The 15,974-nt window shown below is 36.9% G+C and overlaps 1 protein-coding gene across 1 annotated transcript; it reads left to right on the forward strand.

The window, feature by feature from the left end:
- Positions 1-2,748: 2,748 nt before the first annotated feature.
- LOC143560101 (putative protein phosphatase 2C 12) lies at positions 2,749-10,303 on the forward strand. The gene is made up of 8 exons (XM_077048483.1): positions 2,749-3,060; positions 3,234-3,405; positions 8,709-8,862; positions 8,944-9,007; positions 9,095-9,202; positions 9,286-9,411; positions 9,498-9,733; positions 9,834-10,303. The coding sequence occupies exons 1-8, from the start codon at positions 2,860-2,862 to the stop codon at positions 10,030-10,032; spliced, it is 1,260 nt and encodes a 419-aa protein (XP_076904598.1). The 5' UTR covers positions 2,749-2,859; the 3' UTR covers positions 10,033-10,303.
- Positions 10,304-15,974: the final 5,671 nt, after the last annotated feature.

Raw genomic sequence — 15,974 nt, forward strand, 5'->3', positions numbered from 1 at the left:
CGGCGTACGGTGGGTGGTGGTGGTGGCGGACGGTGGGGGACGGTGGTGGGAGGAGTGGATGAGAGGGTGGCTGCAAAGGGAGAAGAGTAGGGTTTTTTTGTAAAGATGTTTTAAGCAAGATTTCCTTACTTTTCTTTTAAGATGAAAGAATATAACTTCATATCTGTTTTAAGAAAAAAAAACAAACAGTTTTCAAAGGTAATGTCTGCGCGCCTACAGACATTAGCTCCCTTAAAGATGTTTGAAGAAAAAACAAACACCCCCCCATCCCCAACAACTCTATTAAAAGTTAAGCTGCAACCTTCCAAAATCCAAAACTTTAAAATTTTATGGGCCGGGCCGACTCGAGTCGGCTTCATCTACAATTTAGGATAATCACTCGTTTGACCCCACACAATCCTTACTTAATTACCACATGCACCACCATTTGTCTTGGTCTAACAATTATTTATATAACTTATTATAAATTCTTATAAATCTATCTTGATTTGATTGGTATCTTTCATATTCTTACAAAATAACTATATAATTGTTTCATGACAGTGTCACGATGGCAAATGATGTATTCGCTAATCTAGAGGTGAGGGTCTGAATCCTATAGTATGCAAACACTTAAGAGTACGCGTGTTAATAGGTAAAAAGGAGACGTGGGTAGGATTTTTTCCCGTCACAAATACCTAATACTTTGAAGATAATATAAATTGTTAAAATGGATTACTTTTTAAGTTAAAAGTGATTTCATAAGAAGTAAGTTCATGTATGAGTCATACGTTAAATACTATTTAAAAACTTAACATGCCAAAACAATTTCATAAAATACTATGATATGAGGTCATTTTGTAAGAATAGTAACTGTTAGTCAATAAAGGTAGAACCACGAGTATTTAGGTCATATTTAAATATAATGATTAGTTTACTTTATATGAGTTATTTCTTGCTTTATGTCACTATAACTAAAGAAACAACAATTCATGAATAAATAAAGAATTCGAAGGTAGATGTTGAATATTTCAAGATCAAACTTCTAGGTAATCCAAGATACATAGACATGTCTAGCTTACTGTATATCACATGAATAAACATATTGTATGTTAAGAGTACGTAATTGTAAAAATTTATGTAAAAGAAATCAAAGTGTGAAAGTAATCGGTTAAGTCATAACTACTACACAGTCGTGTGACACAAAATCATGCCGAAAGCCTCACAACATTATACATGCCAAGCATGTTTTGCTTAACGACTTTGTATTCCCGTGTTATGATCACACAAGTAATCAGGTGTATTATTTTCCTATTTAAGAACATTAATTTTAATAACAAAATAAACTAGTTCTTTAAATCATTCAACATAAGTTCTACACATGAAAGAAATATACAAATTAATGAAACAAATACTTGAATATAAAGCTAATACATGAGATAAGTTATTGTGTTTCATTACTTTTGTTAGTTTTAAATACATGAATTTGGACAATAATGTAGGTGCACGACTTAAGCTTATACATCTCATGACTTCTCACATATACTTTATTCTTAAATGATAATTCCCTGATCTTGAAAATGTGTTAAGCAAACTTCTTTTTTTATTTGAAACATTATATAAGTTATGAACTTATGGTGAAAAATTACAATGATGTATTAATGATTGATAATTTAAAGATCGTGCCTACACGCCGAGTATTCAACAAGTAATCTCCGCCTAAGCTGAGTTCTAGGTGAGCTATCCCCGAGTATTCACCAACTAAATCCGAGTACTCTCAACTCCTCAGTCGGTCGTTTAACGACTTTTACAACCTTGATAACCTTGATTGATATAATAATAATAATAATAATAATAGCTTAAGTTTTCCATGTGATAAGAATATAGAAGGTTATAGGTTGGACCATGAAGTTTTATCATATATAATAAGTTTTCTACTGATAGTAAAGGCATGTTTTGACAAGTGAGGGGAGTTACAGCTCATAGACACTGAAGTCGGCTTTTAGAAGCAGAAAAGCGTTTTGTACGCTCGCACATGACATGATATTATGCATTAAATACAAATAACCGAAGAAGAATAATATAAGCTAAGTTTCTCTCGCCGGACCATCATTTCTCTTCTCTACCAAGTCAATTGTGCTTGCTTGAACGAATTGGATACTAGCGTTTTGCCCTTGTTATTAACGAATTAATCTACTCTTCTGTAAGTACGCTTTGCTTTCTCTTTCATCACTTTACTATGTATGTTTTTCTTTAGGTTTTGGATTTGGATTTGGATTTGATCGGCGAACTCGTTAGTTTACTTGTGGATCATCCGCATTGCGAGTTCATTTAGGCGATTTTACGCGCGTTTCAAGTTCGGATCTATAGAATGGATCTTTTTATGCTTCATTTTTATTTTCATGTTTTTATTATTATTATTATTATTATTATTATTATTATTATTAGTGAGATAATTTCATGTTGTTTTTGATGCTTGATTTTCATGTTTGTTTTAGGTTTATTTATTTATTTTATTTTTTTATATTTAATTTTTATTTTTACAACAGTGAGATAATTTCATGATGTTTTTGATGCTTGATTTTCATGTTAGTTATTTAAAAAAAATATTTTTATTTTTATAATAGTGAGATTGTGTTTGATGCTTGATCTTCATGTTTTTAAGTTATTATAATAGTGTGATAATTTTCATGATATTGTTTTTGATGTTTTTTTTAATGCTAGTGTGATAATTTGATGATGATGTTATTTGTGGTGATTTAGGAATATATTGAATCTGGAGTGATGGAGTATGTGGAGGTGGATCTCGAGAAGTTTGAGTTTTATTATTAGGGCAGAATTGAAGGAGGTGGATCTGGATTATTGAAGGAACCGAAGGAAATGGCTGCCGTTAAGGGTGAGCATCACACAATCCCGTTATCTGTGTTGTTGAAGCGTGAATTGGCGAGTGAGAAGGCTGAGAGGCCGGAGATTACCAGTGGTCAAGCTAGCCAGTCGAAGAAAGGGGAGGATTTCGCGTTGATTAAAACTGAATGCCAACGCGTGTTAGGGGATGGTGTAACTACGTATTCTGTTTTCGGGGTATACTATCTCAACTGTTTCTGGCTTTCAATGTTTGAATATCCATAACTACATGCTACTTTTAAATCTTTTATAATCAATTTAGGGAAAAGAAATGGAAAAATAAGGTTCTGAAAGGATGTACTGCGATGATCGATCTTCAGTTATGTTTCTTACCACGCTTTGATTTGCAGATATTTGATGGGCATAATGGGTCTGCAGCAGCTATATATGCAAAGGAGAATCTTCTAAACAATGTCTTGGGAGCTATTCCTAAAGATCTTAACCGAGATGAATGGGTCACTGTGTTGCCCAGGGCTTTGGTGGCAGGATTTGTGAAAACAGATAAAGATTTCCAAGAACAAGGTATTAACTTTCTTTCTATAGATTTCTTGACAAATCAGCATAAGCAGGATACCACCTGATGCCACTGTGTCATTGCATATAGAGATTTTAAATTTTACAAAAGTAGGGTCCGCATCGGTTTTGTTAGTTGTATTTAGTTATAATTAGGGTTTTAGCCCATATAGTTGGCTAAAGCCCATGGGCCTTTTATGGGTTGATAGCTAGGGTTTATTTGTGTATAAATAGATGTAGTTGTTTATGTATTTCTCACACCTTCAAGTAATAAACATTACTTTCACTACAACCATCTTCTTTACATGGTATCAGAGCTACGGCTCTCGATCCAAACCCTAGCCGCGATCTGACCCGAACCCGAGTCTGACCAGCCGTCACCAGCAGCCTTCAGATCTGAAACAAGCCCCTGCCTTGTTGTTCTGTCCTGTCACGAAATTACTGTTCACGCCGGAAATTACTGTTCACGCCAGAAATTACTGTTCACTCCGGAAGTCACTGTTCACTACCGGAAGTCACTGTTCGTTTGCCGGAATTTCTGTTCACTGCCGGAAAGTTACTGTTCGCTGCCGGAATTACTGTTCGCTGCCGGGATTAACTGTTCACGACGATTAACTGTTTACGCCGGAATCTGTTCCCGCCCTCCACCCGCACTTGTTACTGTTCACAGTCAATTTTCAGTTTCGTGTATCACTATGGGCGAAAATACATACATGTATACATTTACTAAAGAGGAGCATGATCTTATTCAACGGTTTCTTACCTCCCAGTTGCCTCATCCTCAAACCAGCTCGGCACATTCAGGTAAACCTTCTAGCCTTGACTTATCATGGGTGATTGATTCTGGAGCCACACATCACATGACTGGGAATCGGGTATTTTTTCTAGTCTTCAAAATGTTTCCCATGCACCGGTACGTCTTGCCGATGGATCTTCATGTCCCGTTCTCGGCATAGGATCCATCAGTAACTCGGAAAACCTAAAACTGTCTTCTATCCTATTTGTTCCTAAATTTCCTACCAGTCTTTGTTCAGTGAGTCAGATTACCAAACAAAACAACTGTTCTGTGACCTTTTACCCAACTCACTGCGTTTTTTATGAACTAGGAACAAACCGGGTAATTGGTACTGGTTTTGAATCAGGAGGTCTCTATCGTATATCCCCGTTTTCGCATCCTGTAGCAAACTTATGTGATTCCGCTGTCAGGGAGGCTCACTGTCGGTTAGGTCATCCCTCTATAGCGGTTCTGAGGCAAATGCGACCAGATTTACCACTTTCGTCTTTTAATTTTCATTGTGAGTCGTGTCAACTTGGTAAACATACCAGGCGTCCCTATCCCCCTAGGGTGCCCAATCGAGTCAGTTCTTGTTTTGAACTGTTGCATTCTGATGTATGGGGTCCTTGCCCTATCAAATCTACGTTGGGTTTTGAATATTTTATTACCTTTATTGATGACTATTCTCGCACTACTTGGGTTTATTTGTTGAAATCTCGTAGTGAGGTATTTTCCATATTTCAAGAATTTAATGCTTATGTTCAGAACCAATTTAACACCACCATTAAAACTTTTCGATCTGATAATGCTAAAGAATATTTTTCCACCGACTTTTCTTCATACTTAAAAACCAACGGCATTATTCATGAATCATCGTGTACTTATACATCTCAACAAAATGGTGTGTCCGAACGCAAAAATCGTCACATATTGGATGTTGCTCGCACAATCATGATCCAATCACGTGTTCCTCATCGTTTTTGGGGAGATGCCGTTCTCACTGCCACATATCTGATTAACCGCATGCCCTCAACCGTTCTTCATGGTAAAACACCGTTTCCTCTCGCACCTAAAGTATTTGGTTGCGTCGCCTATGTTCATGACCATAGTCCAAAAACCATCAAACTTGATCCCCGAGCCATTCGTTGTGTCTTTCTTGGTTACTCACGGGTTCAAAAAGGGTATCGATGCTATAGCCCATCACTTCACCGATACTTTACTAGTGCCGATGTCACTTTTCACGAGTCTCCTTACTTTCTCGAGTATTCCACTCCTGTTTCTGACCCGTTTCCCGACCTCGATATACCCACATCTCCCTTCATCCCCACCATTCCTGTGTCAATTCCTTCTACCGATCCAATCTCTACTGATTCTGACCCACCGACAGAATCTCCGCCACTGCTTTTCACATATGCTAGGCGGGGTAGGGGTCAAACATCAGCGACTCTTGATTCACACCCTGGCCACGACCCCGAAATACCCTCCGATACTCCGTCTACATCTGAGCAATCCACACCTCTCACTAATACATCCTTACCCGATCCAACAACCTCTGATACACCCGTTTATGATCCTTCTGGTGCCCCACTTCCCGATATACCTATTTCCTTTCGCAAGGAACCCCGGAAATGTACTCGTTACCCAATTCAGGACTATGTTGCCTACACCCACCTATCTCCTGAATCTCATGCGTACACCACTACCCTTGATTCCTACCCGATTCCCAAGAATGTGACGAGCGCTCTCGCTCACCCAGGATGGAGACAGGCTATGGAAGATGAAATTGGGGCTCTAATGTCCAATCATACATGGGATCTTGAAACACTTCCTAAAGGGAAGCGTATTGTTGGTTGTCGTTGGGTGTTTACGGTTAAACTACACCCGGATGGCTCCTTACACCGCTTAAAGGCTCGGTTGGTTGCAAAAGGGTATTCTCAGGCATATGGCATTGATTACGATGAAACCTTCTCTCCGGTTGCTAAAATGTCATCTGTCCATATTTGTATCGCTCTTGCTGCCATTAATCATTGGCCGCTCCATCAGCTTGATGTCAAGAACGCCTTTCTTAATGGTGTTCTTGAGGAGGAGGTATATATGGAGCAGCCCCCAGGGTTCGTTGTTGAGGAGGAGGCCTCGAAAGTTTGTAGACTACGTTGTTCTCTATATGGTCTTAAACAGTCTCCCAGGGCATGGTTTGGTCGATTCTCTAGTGTTATGGGACAGTTTGGGATGACTCGGAGTGCCTACGATCACTCTGTCTTCTTTAGACACCAGAAAGGAAAGAGGATTATCGTAGTTGTTTATGTGGATGACATTATAATCACAGGTGATGACGAGGTCGGGATTATCGAACTCAAGCAGTTTCTTCAGTCTCAGTTTCAGGTCAGCGACTTAGGTCGATTGAGGTATTTCCTTGGCATAGAAGTATCCCGCTCTCCACAAGGAATACTTCTCTCCCAACGAAAGTATGTTCTTGATATGTTAACTGAATGTGGCTTACTGGGTTGTAAACCTGTTGATACCCCAATGCTTCCTACAAAGAAACTCCTCCCAAAGGAAGGAGATCCAATGAAAGATCCTGAGCGATACAGACGGTTGGTTGGTAAACTTAATTATTTAACCGTCACACGACCGGATATCTCCTTTACTGTCAGTGTTCTGAGCCAATTTATGGCTACACCATACACCGGTCACTGGGATGCTGCCATTCGTGTCTTAAGATATTTTAAGACCTCACCTGGCTTGGGTATATTATACTTTGATCAGGGTCATTGTCGTGTAGGTGCCTTCACGGAAGAAGGAGATGGTCGGATATCAGGGTTCTCAGATGCAGATTGGGCAGGTTGTCCGATTTCTCGACGATCTACCACCGGATATTGTGTGTTTGTTGGAGGAAATCTTGTATCATGGAAGAGTAAGAAGCAACACACGGTTTCCCGGTCGAGTGCCGAATCGGAGTATAGAGCCATGGCAGATGTAACATCAGAGATGACATGGGTTCGTCGTCTTCTCAGAGAGCTCGGGGTTGTTTCTAATGACTTGATGAGGTTATACTGTGATAGTCAGTCAGCCATTCACATAGCCAAGAATCAAGTATTTCATGAGAGGACAAAACATATTGAGGTCGACTGCCACCTTATCAGAGATCGAGTAGTAGGCACACAAACTGATCCTCCTTCCATTCAACCAGTTCATGTGAAGACAAATTTTCAGCTAGCAGACATTCCAACTAAACCGCTCCGGAAAGCTCAGATAGATTTTATTTGTAACAAGTTGGGCATGATTAACATCTATGCTCCAACTTGAGGAGGAGTGTTAGTTGTATTTAGTTATAATTAGGGTTTTAGCCCATATAGTTGGCTAAAGCCCATGGGCCTTTTATGGGTTGATAGCTAGGGTTTATTTGTGTATAAATAGATGTAGTTGTTTATGTATTTCTCACACCTTCAAGTAATAAACATTACTTTCACTACAACCATCTTCTTTACAGGTTTTAATTAAGAAAGTTTGTTTTTGATGTCCTGTGATTTTGTCTTGAATGCATTTACAATTAAGAGCTTTAAGGATGTAAAGTTTTAGTAACTTGTAAGCTTAGAGAAGATCGTTATCTGCATGATTATAGTGAGGCTGTCTTATTTGGGACATTGGTTTTAATTTTCTATGTAGGGAATGATCTTTACGCTGTCTTTGAGACCGATATAGTATTATTTGTCTTGTATGGAAATTTAGTAACCTTCGCGGGTAGTTACTAGTTATGACTTATGATATGTCCGTCTGGGATATTAATTGCACTTATAACTTTTTTGGCTTGTAGTTTTGCAATGATATAATCGAATTCCACTGTGTGTTTTAATCCCTATCTAAAAAATTTAGGCCTTCGACTTTCTTGTAATAAGATATGTACATGCAAAAACCTGACTCTTATCAAATATACGCACATGTCCATGTGTCCAAAATCAAATCTTTGATACCTTTATTTTCTCATTTATATTTGAGTGGTTGATACCTTTGTCTTGGATCATAAATGTGCATTATAATACATAATCTAAAGCTTTTGATATTTGAGATTGTGTAAGCATAAGTGGGACATATTGGATATGCAAAAAGGCGAAAGTTTCCATATTGAAAAGTTCGTAAACACAGAAGCTGATAATTACCTTGTTAAATTTGTTGTATTGATAAAGCACTAAAACATATTGGACTATTAGTTGACAAAGAAGTAATAACAAAAGGCTTGCCAAAATATATCAAAGAAATTCTCATTAAAAAGTGCCATACCACACTTTGCGAGTCATGAGACTCATGACCACCGCAGCACCACTCGAGGTTCTTATTATAAGCTGTGTGCCTACTTCTGGCACACCATGTAACAGTTATAAACTCTGTGTACTTATGATTGTAGCATGGCTCTCTTTTATCATCTACTTTACTACTTTTTGATTTTACTGTGCTAAAACCTGTCGATTTACTTGTGTTTCTTACCTGTAAACACGCCCCTGTTATAAAAACCTAGTACTTATGCATTGTTACGTTTCAGTTCAATCGTCAGGAACTACCGTCACCTTTGTAATTATTGAAGGATCAGTTATAACTGTAGCTTCTGTTGGTGATTCCCGCTGCATACTCGAGTCTGCAGATGGTGGCTTATATTATCTATCAGCAGATCACAGGCTTGACTGCAGTGAAGAAGAGTATGCTAGCATATCTCTTTATGATGCTTTTCTTTTGTGTTAAATTGCTAAATTGTAATTTCCTGTTTTGTTATATGGTAGGAGGGAGCGTGTCACTGCAAGTGGCGGTGAGGTTGGTCGGCTTAATGCTGGTGGTGGCAACCAAGTATGTGTGTGTGTGTGTGTATATATGCATTTATATGTATGTATAGAATTGTTGCTTATTATTGGGACATAATTTTTTTTTTGGTAGATCGGTCCTTTGAGATGCTGGCCTGGTGGCTTGTGCCTCTCGCGATCGATTGGAGATGTGGATGTTGGAGAGTTCATTGTTCCTGTTCCATACGTTAAGCAAGTGAAGGTTAGTACATGATATTGCACTACTATGATGTATATTTGGGGGCGACTAATATTTTGAGACTTTTTAACTTGTAAACCTACCAGCTGTCCTCAGCTGGTGGAAGGATGATAATTGCAAGCGATGGTGTATGGGATGCCATGTCAGCAGAAGCAGCTCTAGTTTGTTGTCGTGGACTGCCACCCGATACAGCAGCTGCACAAATTGTTAAAGTATGAATATTCAATTATATATGTATTGTTTCTTTACTGTCTGACCGCCTCTAAAGTCAACGTCTGTTTCTTATTCTTGTTAATAGGAAGCAGTACAATCTAAAGGATTAAGGGATGATACAACCTGCATTGTTGTTGATATTCTTCCTCCAGAAAAGACAAACCCTAACGTCCCACATGCAAAGAAGACCGGTAAAGGGGTATTAAAGTCCATGTTTAGGAGAAAGAGTTCAGGTTCACCCCCTCAAGTTGATGCAGTGTATCTACAACCAGATGTGGTGGAAGAGCTAGTAGAAGAAGGATCAGCTTTGCTTTCAGAAAGGTTTGTACTTAAATTTGTTAGCAGCTCAAATTGACTCATTAACAGGTCTACGTGTCAAGTTATGTTTTGTTAACAACTGATATGTATGATTCGGTTGCAGGTTACTTACCAAATACCCGTTGTCCAACTTATTCAAATTGTTCACTTGTGCGGTATGCCAAAAGGAAATGAAACCTGGTGAGGGTATTTCAATACTCGCAGGGTTGGGTAATTCGGCTAAACCAAGGCCTTGGGATGGGCCTTTTCTTTGCTTAAGTTGCCATGAGAAAAGAGAGGCAATGGAAGGCAAAAGACCTTAAGGTACCTCATCGATTATTTACATGCTAAACCGAGTATGGATATGAAGACCGAAAAGGGTGATTTTGAGTCTTAAGTTATTATGTAAAATTGCTCAACCTTTGATCAATAATTCTTTTGTAATTCTTTCTTCTGCTCAAGTTGGGCCATTCTGTAGTTAAAAGTCTTTCCCTAAGTCCATATACATTTTGCTTAAAATTGTGTTGGGCTTGGTGAAGTGACATAAAGAGTAAAGACCCATTGAATAGAATTGGAGGTTGCTTGTTTGTACTCCATGCTCATAGTCATCTCTATTGCACAGTTATATAAAGAAAGTTTGTTTTGAAGTTTTAAATATTCTTGTCTAATTTTCTTTATCGTAAATAGGCCTGTTGGAATACGATCAAGGCCATATTTACATAGATTAAGCCTTGAGAAAGCTAGAATGATATATATGGTTTTATCATTAGGGATGTAAACGAGCGGAGCCGAGCCTGAGCTCGATTAGGCTCGACTTTGGCCCGTTTTGACTTATGAGAGCTTGAGCTTAGATCGTTTCAAGCTCTTTTTCTAAAGCTCGGCTTGGGTCCAAATCGTTTATTATTTATTAATAAATTTATATACGTGTTTAATTATTTTTATACATTTTGAGTTTAATGAGCCTAAGCTCGGCTCTAGCTCAGTTGGTGGAAACTAACACATCAAAGTCTAAAACAGGTAAAACTTAACAATATACATGGCTCATTAAGGATTGACGAGCCTAAACGAGTTTCCCATAAAAGCTCGAGCTCGGGCTAGATAACTATCTGGGTTTTATTTGAGGCACAGGCTTGGCTTGAGCTCGAAAAGGCTTGACTCGTTTCGAGTTAGTTATCGATCTGAGCTTGAGTAGCTCGTGAGCAGCTTGGCTAGTTTACACCCCTATTGAGCATGACCCGAAGAAGAGATGAACTAATTGCACAATTTGCTTGTGTTGTCTCTTACCCCTTTTGCATAAACTAATTTCTTTAGACGTATTTATAACCTCAAAAGTATTTATATGAGAGAAGATTTCATATCTTTGTTTCGTCTCAATTATTTCTATAAAACTTGATTAAAAACTTGTGTTTATAACTACTCGAGCCACGTAATTTAACTAGTTAGCTTTGTTATCCATAGTTTGCTTTGAGCATGTTGATTTAGATAACTTGCTTTCGTTTGAAAATTCATGATGTTTGTTAAAGAGAAAAAGCCACTTCGCGTTGTCATGTCTTCCTTATGCATATGTAGCTTTGTTGTTGAAGCGATCTTGCTTGTGGTTGCTTGACTTAATTGTCAAGAAATTCTGAAGGCAAGAGGGTCGTTCTAAGGTCGTGCCGCCTATCTACTGTCGATCTTGCTGTCATTCTCATGTGGTGTTTAGCCATAAAGTTACTTGATCAACAAAGGAGCTACTGTAGACCATTGAAGCTATGTGTATGATCCTGCAAATAAGAGGTATATTTCATAAAAAAAAATAGGTATCTTGGAATAACGTTTGACCTATATTTTTGAATTAGGTAAATATTTTATGTGGTTATGCATACACCAAAATGATATACACAAGAATTATAAGAATCGTTTGTTATAGACTTATAGCAAACTCACTAATTAATATGTTGTATTAATTTTTATGTGTAATGCAGCTCTTTTGCCATATGTTGTACTAATTTTTAAGTGACGTATTAATTTTTTATACAACAATATTTTGCCATATATTCCTCGCCTTCCGTGTTTATAATGTACCGTAATATCTATTTGTTTTTGTAAGATTTTTATTGTCATTTTTGTAATTTTTTTTCTTGTTTAAAGGATTGACTTATATATTCTATTATTTTTTGTTGTTTTTCTTGACATAGAAGATGGTAATTTTAATTGTTCATCCATGTTATTCATAAAAGCCCTAAAAGGTGTTTTCGGTCTGATTTAGTTGCTCGATGAAATATCACTTAATTCATACTCCTATTTTACATTAATAATATTAAACTACGTTTTTATCCAGGTTTGAACTTGGAACATCCCATTTAAAAGACGTCTCTACCAAATGAACTAGCCTTACATTGACGCCTTGGAGGTATACTATTACTAAAATCTACTCTTGATTACGATCTTATATATTTTTCGTCATTCAATAGCAAAATACTAGTAGACCCTGTAAAATGTTCTTAGGACTAGCTTAGAAATTATATTATTTAATGTAACGATCTATAGATCTACGGTAAAATTAATTCTATAATACTTGATTCTTGCATATGTTTATCTGTCGGTTTTGATGTGTTATAATCATCTCTTGTAGGTTCCATGCATGCTAATGATTAAGACATACTTCATTCATTTGACTCGGAAAGAGAGAAGAGAGATTCCTTTATTAATTGTATTCGTAAGATTTGATTACATAAGATGCTGATTTGATTTGTGTTTTTTTTAATTGTCAAATTTTGTGATTCCTGGCTGCTATGTCCCTATATATTCTATTCATTCATATTTCTTTCCTATGTAGTATCCTACATAGATTAATTAATTTATAAGATATATTATAACTTAGTTTCTAAGTCTTAATATTTAAAGCATGCCATTTTTATCAAAGGTTATATATATAGGGGTGAGTTAACATACAATAATCGCTTATCATACATTGCATACGCGACTTCCTGCACCACTGATTCTAATTGAAATTAAAACTGCTTAGTAGCATAATTGTAAATAACCTAAAAATACTTAACGCATACCCGTCAAAGTCCACCGTTGCGACCATCGTCTACTGTCGTGAGCACCGCCATCGTCCGTCACCACCATCGATCGTTGGTCACAGGTCAGTTGAGCAATTTCCAATTGAAATTGAAATTGAAATTGTTGATGAGCCTAATTGATCAATTAACCTAAAAATTGATCCAATTAATCATCAATTTGTAGCTTTAGTCGATCAATTTTAAGTTTTGAGTTATGGGTTTTGACATTGAACGTACTAACATTAAGTTTATACATTCTGTTTTTACGTTCTGTTTAAACGAACAAAATCAATTAAACTTTAAAAGTTCAGTACAAAAAGTTTATACGTTCTGTTTATACGTTTTAGGTTAATGTTAATACGTTCAATGTTAAAACCCAGAACTCAAACTCAAAATTGATAACTGAAACTTCAAATTGATGATTAATTGGATCAATTTCAAAGTTTAATTGATCAATTAGTTCATCAATTTCAATTTCAATTGATCAATTTGATAAACTAACCTGTGAACAAGTCGTGAATGAGGAAGATGGTGTATAGCGACGGAATCGTTGGATGGTGGACGGTGGACAGACTCGTTGGATAGTGACGGATTGTTGAACGGTCATGGTGAAGGTGGACAGAATCGATCGGAGCAGTGATGGACGAAGACCGGCTCGCCGCTGTTGTTGCTTGCAATTGTAATCGAACGTTCCATAGCCTCGCATACGTAATGTACGATAAAGGATTTTCGTATTCTATCCTTTATCTATATATATATATACTTTACAAAGTAGGGGTGTCCAGAAGAAAAACCAAAAACCGAATCGTATTCATAATCGAAAAACTGAAACATAATTCAGAATTTGATTTTCGATTTGGTTATTGTGACAATCGTCAATTTCAGATTAACTCCGTTAACTCAACTCCGTCAATTCAAACTTAAGATCACTAAATCTATAATGCACACTTCATTACATTTAAACTAGGGTTTAAATGACGCTTAACACTTACTACATGTGTAGTCTTTCGGGAATTGCACCGAAACGCAAACGAGTTGACGCAAACGATTGATAAATAAACGAAAAACGTCAAAACAGTAATTATGTGATAATTATGTGTTAGACTTATGTGTTATGTGATAACATGGTTATAAACGTTAACTCAAGATGAAAACAAGTTAGTTAGGCTAGAAAAGTAATACTTAGAAGTGGAGGGACTTGAGTGTAACTTGTATGTTCATAAATATATCATTAACTTAACCCTAACTTATTATTATTCTAAACCCAAAATCCCGATCGGAACTTCTCATCCCCTTGCTCATTGGCTGCCGTCCACCTTATACACACATACAACCCTCAAATCAAGCTTTTGATTGAAGAACTAGGTGCTAGGAAAGTATAATTGATCATCCTTCACATCCTTGTTAATTGATTTTGATGTTTGTTGGGTTAATTACAAACCCTAGTGAGCCGATTCCATGTGTATGTATGAAGTTAACATGATTGTTGTTGAATTAATGATGATTGATAACTAGATTGAATCTTGTTGCATGTAAATTGTTGTGTCTTTGATTTGAGTTCAAACACAAACCCTAATCAAGTATGTAATATGTAATTTATGTGCATGGATGGTGTTTATGGAGTCTAGAGGGTCATATGAATGCATGATAGTTCATAGATTGTTGACATGTTGAGTTTGGATGCAAACAGTTTCTGGACAGAATGTGTATTTGATGTTTAAGTGACTGTAACGAAGTGTAAATATGAAAATTGGTTGAAATTATTGATACTACAGTAAACTAGGTTGAGTCTAGTTTCTATAGAGTATAAATTTGTAATTTTTGGACAAGTAAAGGTTAACTTTTATGATTTTACAAAAACGTTGTGCAAAGCTGAGCTGTTAGACCTGCTGTTAGGTTATGTTGTAAATGTTATATCTCATGAACTACGAGACCAATTGGGTTGGTTCCACTTCTGGAAGTTGACTCATTGAGTTAGGAACCTAACCCAAGTGGTCTTGCATTTATTGGATTTTTCGTTTAACAGGAATTTCAAATAACATTCTGATTGCGCACGAATTTGACTGTTACGAGTTTGCTGTAATGATTTGATGATTGTGAGAAAACTATGAGGAATAAAAATGTAATAAAATATGTTCTGGAAACCTAAGACATATGTGCTTCTGTGATGATTTTTGGTAAATTATTTGAGATGCTATGATCGGTGAAATAATACAATCTTTCTAGTAGGATTTCTGTCTCGGTGAAACTAGCTGCTGAGTTGTGTAAAAATGCATGAAACATGATACTTGTTATATAATTGTTATGTTTTGACCAAAATACCCTTGCGGGGAATAATTGCTAATTGATTGCCATGATTTGACCAAATTGCCCTCATGGGGAATAATGGCTAATTAATTGTTATTTGTTGACCAAAATGCCCTTACGGTGAATAATTGCTAGTAACGTACGTTATGAATATATGACACGTATATGATTGCTTACACATGTAATGTGTCACAAAAACACTTGTTTAAGTCACCCACGATTCACAAACGAAACACGAAACATGTTATGTGCATAGGTATTATGTGCCGGGTCTAGAGACTCGATAATATTCCGACACTTAGAAAAATCTCTTTGTTGTTTTAGAACGTTAGAGAGAGTTTTTCGGTGACGCGCATCTTGGTGATTTATTTTGGGAAATTCTTCGCAAACAGTGAGTTTCACTTTCCCCTCTTTAAACTGTTTTCAAACGTTTTTCACTTGGGGGAGATAACATACTCCACAACGCATTTAAGATTTTGTTATAAATTATATATCACTTGTAAAGGCTAAGTGGCAAACGAAACATTTGAAGTCCTACACATCGAACCGGTTAATATTTAGAATAGCGAGTCACTGTTGAGTAGTACTACTGGGTTTGACAAACCCCACCCAACGCTAAACTCGACTGGAGGTCGAGCGGGTGTAATTTTGGCTAACACGTACCATGGTCTGGAGGACCTGGTGACAAGGCACTTAATAAACGAGTCAGCTTCGGTGTCGAACACTTAGTAATACTTGTTGTATAGACTAGCTACCTATCGATATATAATTTGACATAACACTATCTGGTAACGCTGTAACGCAAAACGCTGTAACGCAAAACGCTGTAACGCTGAACGCAAACGCTAAACGATTTATCTTTATATAACTTGTGAACTCACCAACCTTGTGTTGACACTTTTAGTATGTTA

This window comes from Bidens hawaiensis, unplaced genomic scaffold (genome assembly GCF_021521415.1).
Source record: "Bidens hawaiensis isolate Kalapana, Puna unplaced genomic scaffold, B.hawaiensis_p1.1 tig00020220_1, whole genome shotgun sequence".
NCBI classification, from domain to species: domain Eukaryota; kingdom Viridiplantae; phylum Streptophyta; class Magnoliopsida; order Asterales; family Asteraceae; genus Bidens; species Bidens hawaiensis.